Source organism: Aquarana catesbeiana, linkage group LG05 (assembly GCF_042186555.1).
Source record: "Aquarana catesbeiana isolate 2022-GZ linkage group LG05, ASM4218655v1, whole genome shotgun sequence".
NCBI lineage: Eukaryota > Metazoa > Chordata > Amphibia > Anura > Ranidae > Aquarana > Aquarana catesbeiana.
In genome coordinates this window covers 526,177,825-526,191,925 of record NC_133328.1, presented here as the reverse complement: position 1 = coordinate 526,191,925, position 14,101 = coordinate 526,177,825, and the positions used below count along the sequence as shown (strand labels likewise).

Genomic DNA, 14,101 nt, shown 5'->3' with positions numbered 1-14,101 from the left:
ACAAATACTAAAAATATTAGATACACAGATATAATAAACCAGTCATAGTGACCTCATATGATATATAAAGTGTGACTGAACCAAATCAGAAATGGCATATAAATATAGAGTGACCAAAAAAGCTAATCATGTGCATAAAAGTTATAAAAAATGATAATATAGCGAAACCATAAATAGTTCCCAAATGCATCAAAAGTTCATCAGAAAATTTTTTTGTTACAAAAAAAAGAGAAAATATCCCAAAAACAGTGTTGATATAAAATTGGTGAAGCTCCAAAATAACCAAATGTTCAAAACGATCAAGTGACTCTTGTGCTCGACAGATCAGGTGACGCGTGTGCTCACCCTTATGGGTCCCCACTCAGCTCCTGTTACCCCTGCAGAGGTGATAGGCATGTATAGATAACCGTGGGTGGTCTCCCTTGATGGCTCTACCAGTGGTCCGTCCGTGGCCTGTCGGGCCTCTGCAGCTTGCTCCACCAAATTGGGGCATCCAAAACGGTCATCCGCTCAGCACATCATCAGTCACCATGCCTTATACTGTCAACAGTGCCAGCCCAGCCAGTAGATATCCACCCCTCTACCACCTCCTGGTATTGCAGGCTGCGGCCACTTGAATGGCCGAGCCACGATGACGTCACTCCCGTGCATGCGCGGGAGTCATGGTTTGTTGGCATGGGTGTGCGATTCCTTCAGAGCACATGCACTGGCTGGTGCTCACTGGCATATCTCCTAAACCATGGGTGCTCAACCAGTGCCCCTCCAGCTGCGGAACTACAAGTCTCATCATGCCTCTGCCCTTGGGAGTCATGCTTGTAACTTCATGGGACTTGTGCTGCAACAGCTGAAGGTTCACAGGTTGAGCACCCATGTCCTAATTGGTACACGTTGAGGAGATATTAATTTTACCTACAGCTTAGTTTTATTATACAGTAAGCTTACTTGTTGGTAAAATAGGTGGAAAGAGTTTAGTTGTATTGCATAATAAAGCCTCATACACTAGGGGTGCAACGGATCAAAAAACTCACGGTTCGGATCGTTCCTCGGATCAGGAGTCACGGTTCGGATCATTTTCGGATCAAAAAAAAAAAAAATCTCCTCCACAGTAATATCCACAATCTCCCTATTGGCAGAGTATTGGCGAGTATTGGCAGGGCATTGCAGAGTATTGGCACTGCTGCCATCCGATCTCTCCCCTCCACTGTACATATCAGTACACAGAGGGGAGAGAGAGGAACCGGCATCATGACATGACAGCGGTTTGTTACAAGTGATCGCTCCGTCATTCGACGTGCTAAATGGCCGCCGGGTGTACCAAGATGGCCACCGCTCCAGAGCTAGGCCAAAGCCGGGGCCTTTCCTGTGGCCGAGACCACAGAGGTGTCCCGTACGGATCAACCTCCGCGGAACGGATCAACCTCCGCGGATCGGATCACGGATCGATGATGATCCGTTGCACCCCTATCATACACTATTAGATTTTCTGCAGATTTTTGTCTTCAGATTTACCAAAACCATGTAGTGCAAGGGCCTACCTAATTGCATACAAATTTAAACTCTTAAGGTCTGACCTCCATATTATATGGTTATGGTAAATTTTAAAGACAAAAATCTGCAGAAGATTGAATAGTGTGTATGGGGTTTTAGACCTTGTTTCCACTGACGTACTACAGTGTACACATGTGGAAGGGCTGTTTGCCTGCACAGGGAAGCACAGGTGTTCCATTCATCCCCATGCAGGCAGTCCCATTCATGTCAATAGGGACACAGCCAGTGCTTCCAATTATTGTATGCACATCTCATACCTGCTGGAGAATCTGGAAATCACTAGTCAGCACTATTAAAGCGATAGCTGTGAGCTTAATAGTTCTATTTCGGTGTCTTGTGTGCAGCTCTCCCGATGCACTTTGAACCTAGGGGGTTGCTCATTCAGCACTGCCACATATAATGCTTTGTATTTATTTTTTTAATGAATACACAGTGATCTTTGGTTGGATGAGGTAGAGGAGCATGGGCAGTGATGTCACAATCTCCACCTTGTTCAGTCATTGTGAATGGCACTTCTAACATACTATGTAGTAGGAGCCTGTTCATAATGCACATACCAAGATGTAAGATAAGAACTGCTTGCAGCAGGGGCTGGCTTTAAAGTGATTGTAAAGGATCATTTTTTTTTTAATAACAAACATGTCATACTTCCCTCCACTGTGCAGCTCGTTTTGCACAGAGTGGCCCCGAACGTTCTGGGGTTCCCCAGCGGCTCTCGCGGCCCCTCCCCGCATCAGATAACCCCCTAGGAGAAGCGCTCTCCCGAGGGGGTTACCTTGCGGGGGCGCTCCCGAGTCCAGCATTTGCGTCCACAAACACAAATGCCAGAGTCGGGCCCCGGGGCCCGCATCATTGGATTTGATTTACAGCAGGGGGAGCCAGTGGCTGCACTGCTATCAATCTATTCAATCAAGAACAGGGACCCCGTGGATAGAGGGACAGCATGTCCCCGCCGAAGAGATGAAGGGGCTCAGATAAGTAAAACAGGGGGGGAGATTGGGGGGGGGGGGGCTCAGTGACTGCCAGGTGTTTTTTCACCTTTAATGTATAGGATGCATTAAGGTGAAAAAACACAAGGGTTTACAACCCCTTTAAAGTGAACCTGTTGCTTTTCCCTATATAGACAATAAACAGGTACACTATAAAACAGCTGTTTGTCAGGAGCTCTGAGTTGCATGATATTTTTTGCAGTTACAGTATATGCAAAAGAAGTGAAAAAGAAGCCTGCCTAGCAAGATTAGGGAGCATGTGAGCTGCATTGCGGCCGTGTTGTGGCTTTTGTTGGCACTAAGCCCATTATATCGGGCATTTGAGAACCACATAATAGCTTTGTGTCTAAAACATAACTGGTAGTTCATTTACTTTGTATAGGAAGCTAATGGGCCCTAGCAGTTACCTCTTATGGAGGTGATGCTGACTAATTTTGGATGTAAACTACTTGAGCAACTCTGCATCTTTGCATCAGTGGAAACCACTAGTCTGACTAGCATTACTGTAGGGAAAGGGGGCCAATCAAATAGGGGTCCCTACCTTCAAGGAGCTTACACTCTTAGGTCCCTAACTCGCATTCATACATGCACATACTAGGGTCAATTTAGACAGGATCCAATTAACCTACCAGCATGTCTTTTTGGATTGTGGGAAGAAACCAGAGTATCCGGAGGAAACCCACACAGGCACAGGGAGAACATGCAAACTCCAGTCAGGTAGTGTCGTGTTTGGGATTCGAACCATGGCCCTCAAGTTGCATGAAAGTCAGACCAATGTAGTGCATGAACTACTTTGAAGTTGCTGCAACTTTAAGTCACATATATATGAATGGTTATCATTGGAAAACATGGGGAACAACTTGTCATGCCACTTTGATGTCAAAAGTTGCATAATAAGTCGAACTTGTGTGAATGGAGCCTAAGTCCATGTTTTTTGTCACTTGAATTACTTTGGGGGCAATGTCGCAGTACCGCTTATTGTGTTTTTTTTTTTTTTTTTTTTACCAAAAATATGTATAATACATATTGGTCTAAACTGATGAATAACTTAATTTTTCTCGCATCGTCTTCCAGGGCAGCATCTGAGAGATAGGCTCCTCCTCCCTTAAACAGGAAACACATTAGTCCACCATTATAAATTTCGCAGTCTTACCTGCGTGCCTCAGTTGTTTGTGATTCCTCCGGACCCACAGGAGCTGCAAAAGAAACGTTTGTTATTTTACTTCAGTCTCTGTGCTAGTTGCAGGAGACTCCCTGCCAGCATCCCATCCAGCCCTGCGGGCCTTGGGAGGGCGAGCAGGGGCAGCATATTTGAGCAGTATTGCTTTGCCTGAGATTTCACCCCTACAGAGGGGTCTGCAATCATCCCCCCAAGCTGCAATAATGCGCTGACATTTCCCCCATCCCGCTGCTCAAGGGACCTGCCACAGTTTTTCACCAGGGAACTCCATGTGCAAATTCTGGAAACATACTCCCAGACATGAAGAGCGTACAGCGGTGTGGGTGCATGGATGCCTCACCCCCTGATTACTGCCGCTGTCGCGCCGGACGGGTAGGTGCCTCACGGCTTATTTTTGTTCCTCTCCTACCCCCGTGATGTCCGCGCCCGCTTGATCGCCGGTGTTTTCGCCGCGATCGGCGTCCTCTACACACCGCAGAACGGGCCTCTCCTCATGGAGGCCCGGTGGGGTGTACCAAGATGGCGCCGGAGACACTTTCGAGTTAGCGGCCATTTTCCTGGAGCCTGCTTCCAGGGACTCAGAATGGGCTACGGTTACATCACTTCCAGGGGCGGGAATTAAAAAAAAAAAAAAAAAAGGGATTTTTAACAATAGCAAATATATCAATATAAATGCATACTGCAGCAGAGCCCCCTTCCCTATTGGACCCAAAAGGGAGGATACCAATTGCAGTGGCATGTGCAGGTATATCCACCAACCTGCACGGGGTCAGCTGGTGGCGGGGCTGGAGCTTAAGCAGGAAGCAGTTAAAAAAGGCCCCTCTAAGCAGAGGATCCTGGTGGCTGACCATGTCTGACGCTTCTCCACCCTGCCCTGCAGATCCTGCAAGCCAGGACAGCTCCAAGGTAAGCCAGAATACTCCAGAGTCACCTCTGTCTTAACCTTACTATAAAACTGCCTACTTACAGGCAGCCTTTACCCGCCTACCTCATGGGGACCTTTTTTGTGCTTGATTTCAGGCGAAGACCCCTGAGGAAAGGGAAGTGGAAAGCAACAAAACGTGCTTCGTGCAGCCACCGGTTTTCCCCAGAATGGGGGGAAAAAACCCCTATATAAAAAATGTATAGACAAAATGGTGGGCAAATAATCGCAAGGGTATCTGAAAGATCTGCTCAGCTCTTTCAAGAAAGAAATACAGAGCACTATGGTGCCTCTATGCTCAGCTATTAAAAAGTTAGAAGCGCCATCAAGCGTCACTCAGACCATTACCCCGTCTACCATCGGATATGCGTTCCTTCAGGTAACAGGGAACAGACAGAACAAGAAGAGGATTCGGATGAATCCGAATCGGAGAATAAACTTTGCTCAGACTCCCGACGAGGAAGATGCGGTTTCAGAGGGCAACTTTATTTCTATCAGAGGATACGAATAGCCTTTTAAAAGCATAACGTACACGCTAGGTATTAATGAACATAACTCCGCAGAACTCGCTCTCGTGATTTTTGCCGGTGCGGTGTTGGGGGAGATCAGGCGGTCCCGGGGCTCTGACCAAGGTCGTACGATGTCAGGAGGGTTCTGAGCATCCATTAACCATCCAGCTTTTAGCTCATCAGCTGATCTTCTGTACAAGCAAAGGCCCTGGCTGGGTATAAGCCATCTGCCAGACTTTGCTTGCCAGCTGGTAAGCAGGTTTTTCTTAAGGTGGCAGCATGTTTGATTTGATTTGGTTCACCCTGGTGTTTGATTCATTAGATTGAACTGTCTACTGATTTACCCACAAGCAATTGTATGGGCTTTCCATTTATTAGCGCAGCTTCCTTTATCCTTTTCACAATGCATGACAAGATGTATAAAGAGCTGCAACCCAGGAAGCCTAGAACATTCCCTGTACACCAAACTCTTAAAGATATCTTTAAAAAAAAAGAGTGGGAAGACCCAGAGAAAAAAACTCTTCATGCCAGCCACAGTCAAACGCAGACCCGTTTGCAGAGACAGACACCAAAACCTGGGCTAAATGCCCCAAAGTGGATGCTTCTCTGGCAAAAGTCACAAATAAATCTGACTTGGCCTTTGATGACACGGGTACCTTAAACGACCCCATGGAAATCCGGCAATAGCTGCCACCTGCACAGCCTGGACTTTATCAACCTGGCTAACCCAGCTTCAAGAACTTCTGGAGAGTGACACACCTAGGGAACATCCTTCCACGGGAGACATTTATGGCGACAATAGACCTACAGGATACCTACCTACATGTCCCCATAAAGGAGGGTCATCAAAAATTCCTGAGGTTCGCAGTACAAGGGCCAGCAATTACGCTGCATCCACAATACCCAGCTCTCCTTTTCGGCATCTCCTCTGCACCAAAAATCTTCTCAAAGATAATGGCAGAAGCGTTAAAAGGTCTAAGACAACAAGGTATTGGCATAATACCATATTTAGACGATTTACTGTTCTTTGCGGACTCAGCAGAGGCCCTAGTGAACAACCTGTGCACAAGTATGTCCTATCTGCAAAACCGGGGATGGATAATAAATGCAGAAAAGTCACAGATGACCCCAAGCCAGTGAGTGGTATATTTGGGCTATATACTAGACTACAGACTAACGAAAACCTTCCTAACGGAAGAAAAGAACGAAAAAATCACACAGGCAGTAACCTTCCTAATAAGGACCAATGCCATAACAATCAGACAAGGTATGGCCGTACTAGGACTGATGACGTCTTCTATTCCAGCTATCACCTGGGCACAGATTCACACGAGATCTCTACAGAACTACATTCTGTCCCAGTGGGATGGCAGCCACTCATCCCTAGACAGGTCCATTCCTGTTCCAACCACAGTCAAACTAACACTACAATGGTGGCTCAATCTACTTCGATATATCGAAGGATGCAAATGGGCCCAATCCGAGCCAATCGGGATCACCACCAATGTCAACGCCCTAAGCTGGGAGGCACACTTGGAGGGCCTCTGCTCACAGGGAAAATGGACCTCCAAATGGTCCCAAGCCTCCTCAAGCATGAGAGAGCTAAAAGCTGTGGGGGATGCATTAAAAGCGGTCAAACCAGCAATACAGGGGAGAAACGTAAAGTTACAATCGGACAATGTCACGACTGTGGTATACCTAAACAGGCAAGGTGGGACAAAGTCTCGAAGCTTGATGAAGCTGACGGAGAAAATCCTACTATGGGCAGAATCAAACAAAGTCAATATCGGGTATCTATCTGAAAGGAACAGACAATTCGCTGGCAAACTTCCTGAGCCGGAAGACCACAAAACAGACGGAGTGGTCTCTGAACCAAGCGACCTTCGCACAAATCATTCAAAAGTGGGGAGTACCCGAGGTAGAGCTATTCGCCTCCAAAGCGAATGCAAAATCACCAACATTTTTCTCTCTGGACCCCACAGATGGCAACAGCGGAGTAGACGCCTTCAACCAGAGCTGGGGATGGCAACTATGCTATGCATCCCCTCCAACTGCCACAATACCAAGGGTGATTCAAAAAATAAAGGCAGAGAGAGCAATGGTGATACTAATAGCACCGCACTGGCCACAAAGGGCATGGTTCAGCCACTTGAAAAACCTCAGCTGACACTGACGGACAGGCCAGATGTCCTTTCACAGGGCCCAGTCAACCACCCGAACCACAGAATCCTGAAGCTTTCGGCCTGGGTACTGAAGGGGTGAGACTTCAGAACAAAGGATTGTCAGACAATGGGATCAATACCATCCTAAACAGCAGAAAGCCTGTAACTAGGGCGATCTACGAGAAAGTGAAGAAAGTTTGTCTCCTGGAACAGAAACAAACCGTATTCCAAAAGAGGAATAATCCCAACAATCCTGGATTTTCTACAAGATGGAGCAGACAAAAATATATCCCCAAGTACGCTGAAGGTACATGTTGCAGCACTCTCCTCGTTCATGGACACAAGACTAGCAGAGGACCCGCTGATAAAGCGATTCCTGATGTCACCCAAAAGAGCTAGACCAGCCAAAATGAATAGAACTCCAACTTGGGACATGCTCCCAGTACTTAGAGGATTTCTTTCCCCTCCATTTGAACCGATAGAAAATAGATCACACAAAAACCTCACCTTAAAGACCGTACTTCTTGTGGCCCTAGTATCAGCCAGAAGAGTGAGCTAAATCCAAGCACTGTCTATAATGGAACTATACTGCCTAATACATTTAGACAAAATAATTCTCTCTCCAGACCCGGCCTTCTTATCCAAGGCCCCCTCAACATTCCATAGAACCCAAAATATCATCATACCTTTGCTTCCAAAAACTATGGATAGCAGAAAAAGACACAACAAACTCGACGTGGAAAACATACTTCGAAAGAACGAAGGATTGGCGAAGAACGACCTCCCTTTTTGTCCTTTTATGCAGGAGTCAACAAAGGGAAACAGGCTTCCAAGAATACCATCAGCAGATGGATAAGAATGGCCATACAGACGACCTATGAGGCACAAAACCTCACTCCGCCAAGCGGGATCAGAGCACACACAACCAGAGCCTGTGCTACCTCGGTTGCAGGGGAAGCAGGGGCAACTCCAGAGCAAATCTGCAGGGCAGCGACATGGTCGAGCTTCAGTGCATTTGCAAGGTACTACCGCATAGACCAGCTGTCTGACCAAGACCAGGCACTTGGTCGCAAGGCGCTCCAGTCTCTATCCCCACCCTAGTAAGTATTGCTTGATACATCCTCTCAGATGCTGCCCTGGAAGATGATTCGAGAAAATAGAGTTAGGTACCTGGTAACTCTCTTTCTAAGAAGTCTTCCAGGGCAGCACTGGTTCCCACCCTTTAAAAGACAAATACCAGGTACAGCGGGGGAGCTTTTAAGATCTACTGAGATTTCCTTCAGTGCTTTAATACAACTGAGGCACGCAGGTAAGACTGTGAAATTTATAATGGTGGACTAATGTGTTTCCTGTTTCAGGGAGGAGGAGCCTATCTCTCAGATGCTGCCCTGGAAGACTTCTTAGAAAGAGAGTTACCAGGTACCTAACTCTATTTTTTTACATTTTTTTTATTGGATATGTATTAGATAGAGGTCGACCGATATATCGGTCGATATTTGGCATTTTTTACTTAATCGGCATCGGCTGATTGTGCTGATAAAAAAGGCCAATTATAACTTCAGCGTGTCTTGCAAATGACTTCTGTAATAGAAGTCAATGCAAGTTGCCTGAAGTTTTCCCTCTCCTCTGGGCAGTCTGCCAAATCTGATAAGAAGAAACATTGTGTCTCTTCAGGTTCTTTTATCAATGAGCTGAACTGGTGTGGAGGAGTTCTCAGTTTAACCATTGAAAGACTAAATCTTTTCTGACACTTGTTGCTTACAGGTAAAAATCCTGTATTTTCTGCTAGAAAATCACTTAGAACCCCCTAACATTATATATATATATATATATATATATATATATATATATATATATATATATATATATATATATATATATATATAATTATAAAAAATACACTAATGAATTAAAAAAAAAAAACTAAGCAGTAAAGTTAGCCCATTTTTTTTTTCGCCCAAAAGTTTTGATTACCTGTTTTTTGTATTTAATATTTAAGTTTTTTTTTTTAATCTAAATTATACATACAAGTGAACTGATTGGAGGTTTGTTTCGTTTAATAAATGTAAGAAATTTTCTGTATCACATATTACTTAGGGCCCTTTCACACTGGGGCGCCTGCAAACCAACCCGAAAGTGCCACTGCTTTGTCTCCAGTGTGAAAGCCCCAAAAAAAGTCCTGCTAGCAGCATCTTCAGAGCGGTGAAGAAGTAGAGTATATACCGCTCCTTCCCATTGAAATCAATGGGACAGCGTATTTATACCGCCGGCAAAGCGCCTCTGCGGTGGTTTTTAACCCTTTCTCGGCCGCTAGTGGGGGGGTAAAACCGCCCCCGCTAGCGGCCGAATACCGACGGTAAAGCGCCGCCGACCCCGCCCCAGTGTGAAAGGGCCCTTAAGGTTGCTTTCACACTGGAGCGGGCATGCGTTGATGGTAAAACGCTGCTAGTTTTAGCGGCGCTATTCGGCTGCTAGCGGGGCGCTTATAATCCAGCTAGTGGCCGAGGAAGGGGTTAAATGCGACGCTGCCGAAACGCTTTGCAGGCGCTTCGACAGTGGTGCGCATTCATTTCAATGGGCAGGAGTGGTGGAGCAGCGGTATACACCGCTCCAAAGATGCCGCTTGCAGGACTTTTTTTTTAACATCCTGCCAGCGCATCGCTTCAGTGTGAAAGCCCGAGTGGCTGCAGTGGAGCCGTTTTACAGGTGCTATTTTTAGCCCAAAAGCGCCTGAAAAACGCCCCATTGTGAAAGGGGTCTAACTGTTAGATTTTATGAGATGAAGGGAAAAAAGAAAAAAAAAAATCGGCCAAATATATCAGCCCAAAAAAATCGGTATCATATATCGGCCATCGGCCACCGCGATTTCTAAATATTGACATCGGCCAGAGAAAAACCCATATAAGTCGACCTCTAGTATTAGAGCAAAAAGTAAGAAAAAAATCTTTTTTTTTTCTCAAAATTGTTGGTCTTTTTTTGTTTATAGCTCAAAAAATAAAAACCGCAGAGGTGTTCAAATACCACCAAAAGAAAGCTCTATTTGTGGGAAAAAAAGGACCTCAATTTTATTTGGGTACAGCGTCACACGACCACGCAATTGTCAGTTAAAGTAACGCAGTGCCGTATCTCAAAAAATGGCCTGGTCATTAAGGGGTAAATCCTTCGGGAGCTGAAGTGGTTAAAGGGTTACTCCACCTTCGTTTGGGGGGGGGGGGATATAGCATATACAATTGCAGCACAAGTCATATTGTAATTTGAAAGTTAAAATTTACCTTTTCCTTTTTAATATGCAGCTCTGTAATTTTCTGTAAATGCAGTATGGCTACCTGGAGGTGTTCTGTACACAGAATGCCCCCCAGAAACATCATTTCCTGCTTGTGTGATTGGCTCACTGATTTTCCCAGAAGTCTGCATTAAGATACTAGTCAGATTTTAAGCATCCCCTGCAACAAAAATGTCATTTTTGGCAAGATACTTGCAATAGGAAATTGGGTCTAAAGGGATGCAGACCCTGCAACCTTTCTCATTAGTGCCCTGCAGGTGCAGAAGCTAATTGCTAACCCCCCCCCTCTGTAATATTTGTAACTTTTTTGGGGGGGGGTGGAGGCGGGTACCTAGTGTTGACAGGTACTCACTCCCACTTGGATCGCCTAGGCAATCTGAGCGGAAGTGATTCTGGTACATGTCACAGGTCCCAGGTAGTGGCGAGACCATTTAGAGGGCGCAGTGTGGCCCGTGCATGCGCAGTGGGAAGTCTGCTGTGAAGCCACAAGGAGTCGCAGACAGCTTTTCACAGTTAACGCACCAGTGCCAGGAGCCCGAAGACCGGCTGAGGACGGCACCTGGACAGATGAGTGTCGTTTTATTTTTATAGCTGCTGACTTAATTTTTGCAAAACTGACTAAAGCTCATCATTAAAGCAGAAATCCAGCCAAGAAACAAGATAACAATATCTCATTAAAAAATAAAACAGTAAAGCACCTTTTGTTGCAATATTTACTTGCTGTAAATCTGATCTCTCTCCCAGAGTGCAATATCCTGCAACTGGATATATAAGGAACAGCAGCACACTGGTGATATCCTCTCTGTGCTCCCTGTTCTGTAAACATGCTCTCAGTGTTAGGCTACCAGCACTGTACAAATTTTATAGCGCTCTGATTGATTGGCTAGGAGTGTTTATTCTTCTTTGAGTATTGCAGATTACAGAAATTAGATTATTTTCTAACTCTACATTGTGTTTATTTTTAGCATAAATTAAGAGAGCCTAATTTTTAACTTTGTCCCAACCTTAGCTATTCTTTTGCGTATGGCATAAAAGAAACTCTTGAGAACAATGAGCGGAGAGCCGGATGCGCTGGCAGTTGTTAATCAGCTGCGGGACTTGGCTTCAGATCCATTAAACCGGCGAGCCATTGTACAGGATCAAGGATGTCTCCCAGGCCTCATCTTATTCCTTGACCATCCCAATCCTCAAGTGGTTTACTCTGCTCTTCTGGTAAGTCCATTTAGATTAGTTTTTGCAAACTTCATCTCCAATTTAAAAAAAATGATGGAATTAGAATGATAAAATCTGTGTTTTTCAATGTATTTCTAACTAGTAATAGTCTGTCCATTCAGCAATGGTAGCCACTGCTTTTCCCATATTTCTACATCTGTAGATGAAACTACTGACTCTCATGGTAGAGACAGATGCCTTTGCCACATCCAGTTGCCCACAGTCTAGCATAACTTTGTTGAAGCTGTTGGTTTACTTTATTTTCGGGATTAAATAATATATATTGACCAACTGGCCATACACTACTCTTGTTTTCACCAGTGCTTTGTCTAGTGAAAATTGTGTGGCACATAGGGGTTTATTTACTAAAGCTGGAGAGTGCAAAATTAGTCTCACTTCTGCAGAGAAACCAATCGGCTTCTAACCTCAGCTTGTTTCATTAAAAGTTTGCAATAAAACCTGGAAGCTGGTTTCTATGCAGAAGTGTGACAGATTTTGCACTCTTTAGCTTTAGTAAATAAACCCCAATGGCAGCATTACATACGTAAGAAAGGTGGTTAGAATGACAGAGGCTCCAACTTCTTACAATCTAATCAAAACTTGCAAACAAAAAAGGTAATAACACTTTTATTGTCCAAAACAGATGAGGTTTGGATGGGTCAGGTCTCTGTATTTTCCATCTCTGGCATCACTGGAAAGCCTCCGCAGTTTTATTTCTGTCTATGTAAAAATACAGTTTATACATATATTACTAGATATAATTATATGGATTTGCTGAAAATATCCAGTATTCCAGGCAGGTTACTTCCCCGTGGTGGGTAGTATTAGAAAGAAGAAAAGCCAATTTGTGCAGAAAATCCCACTAATGGATCTTGGATCTTTGGAAGTTTGTACCTTTTTGCTAATGTAAGCATTTTTGATCTAAATGATTTTTAGTGGGATTTCCTGCACTACTTGGCTTTTTTTTTTTTCTAAATGTCCTAATGCTACCTACCATGGGGAAGTAATCTGCCTGGAATACTGGATATTTTTTGCAAAACCAACATGCATTACTCATAGGCTGTATTCACACTAGAACAGACAACTGCCAGAGCGCTTTACTTCTCCGACAGCTGTCCATCGCCAACTGCGGTATGTATGTGATTCTGCATTTCTGGGTAGGAGGCACGCATGAGCCTGCCCGGCTGTGCTTTGATTTTTTCCCAGCCAGTGATTGACCGCCAGCACCAGGCGATCGACTTTGAGCTTAACCGAACACAGCTCTATGAGTGTAAACACAGAGCTATGTTCAGTGACAGGGGATCTCATTGTTTTTTCATTCCCTTATGCTAATAAGGAAATGAAAACCACTAGATCAAAATATTTTGGGAAAACATATTCCGCATGATCTCGACATTATTTGCAGTGTCCATCCTTCCTGATCCCTTGATTGTGCTTTTGAATTTAAAACCGACAATTCTCTCTAATCAGTTCAAGCTAATGCTGCAGATTACTATAGCTGCGAAACAAACAATCGCTAAAGCCTGGAAAACTCGTACCCTGATATTAACTGAAACTAATTATAGAATTAATCAAGCCATGGTTCATGCCAAAACAGAGGCTATAACGCATGACAAATTTCCTAAATTCAAGAAGATATGGCTTCCTTGTACGTAACATTTCCTGCCTTCTAGTTTCGAAGCAACCTTATTGATGCCTGGGTAATTTTCTCATGGATTTTCATTTTCTCATATTTAATATATGGTTGAAAACACGCCTTACCTCGGAGATCCCTTCCCTTTCATTTCCTTTCCTTTCCTTTCCTCTCCTCTCTCCTCTTTCCTTTCTTTTCTAACCCTTTTGCTATCCTACCTTTTCTTTTTCCTTTCTTATACTCCTTTATCTTCATCAGATTCATATAGCGTCACTTTTAATTATATTTCACGTTTCTATGACATTATTAACCATTGTAACTTCCTCTTACTTGGAATATGAGAGCGACAATTCCTTAACGCTTTTATTTAAAACTTTAGATATTCTCAAATTATAATTTTATTGAGGTTCCATTATTCTATCATAGTCTATGTTTACATTTTTGCTTTCTTAACACTATAGAAAATGTCTCTCTGAGTTGACAATTTTTTTGTTTTAAGAGACAACTTTATCTTTTGTCATATTATAATGTTATACTGTACCTTACTATACTTGTATATTCCTGTATTGCTGTTGAACCTGTTCCCTGACTTTTATAAAACTTCAATAAACAAATTTGACAAAAAAGAAAACCACTAGATCCCCAGTAAAAACAGCACACAGT

General features: G+C 44.0%; 1 protein-coding gene across 2 annotated transcripts in view; it reads left to right on the top strand.

Moving 5' to 3' along the window:
• ARMC1 (armadillo repeat containing 1) overlaps positions 1–14,101 on the top strand; it is a 67,491-nt gene that overhangs the window by 15,301 nt on the left and 38,089 nt on the right. For both annotated transcript variants that reach the window (XM_073631708.1, XM_073631709.1), the window contains exon 2: positions 11,603–11,805. In XM_073631708.1, the coding sequence (XP_073487809.1) occupies positions 11,644–11,805 (162 nt within the window). In that variant the 5' untranslated portion in view covers positions 11,603–11,643. The remainder of the gene's footprint in view (positions 1–11,602; positions 11,806–14,101) is intronic.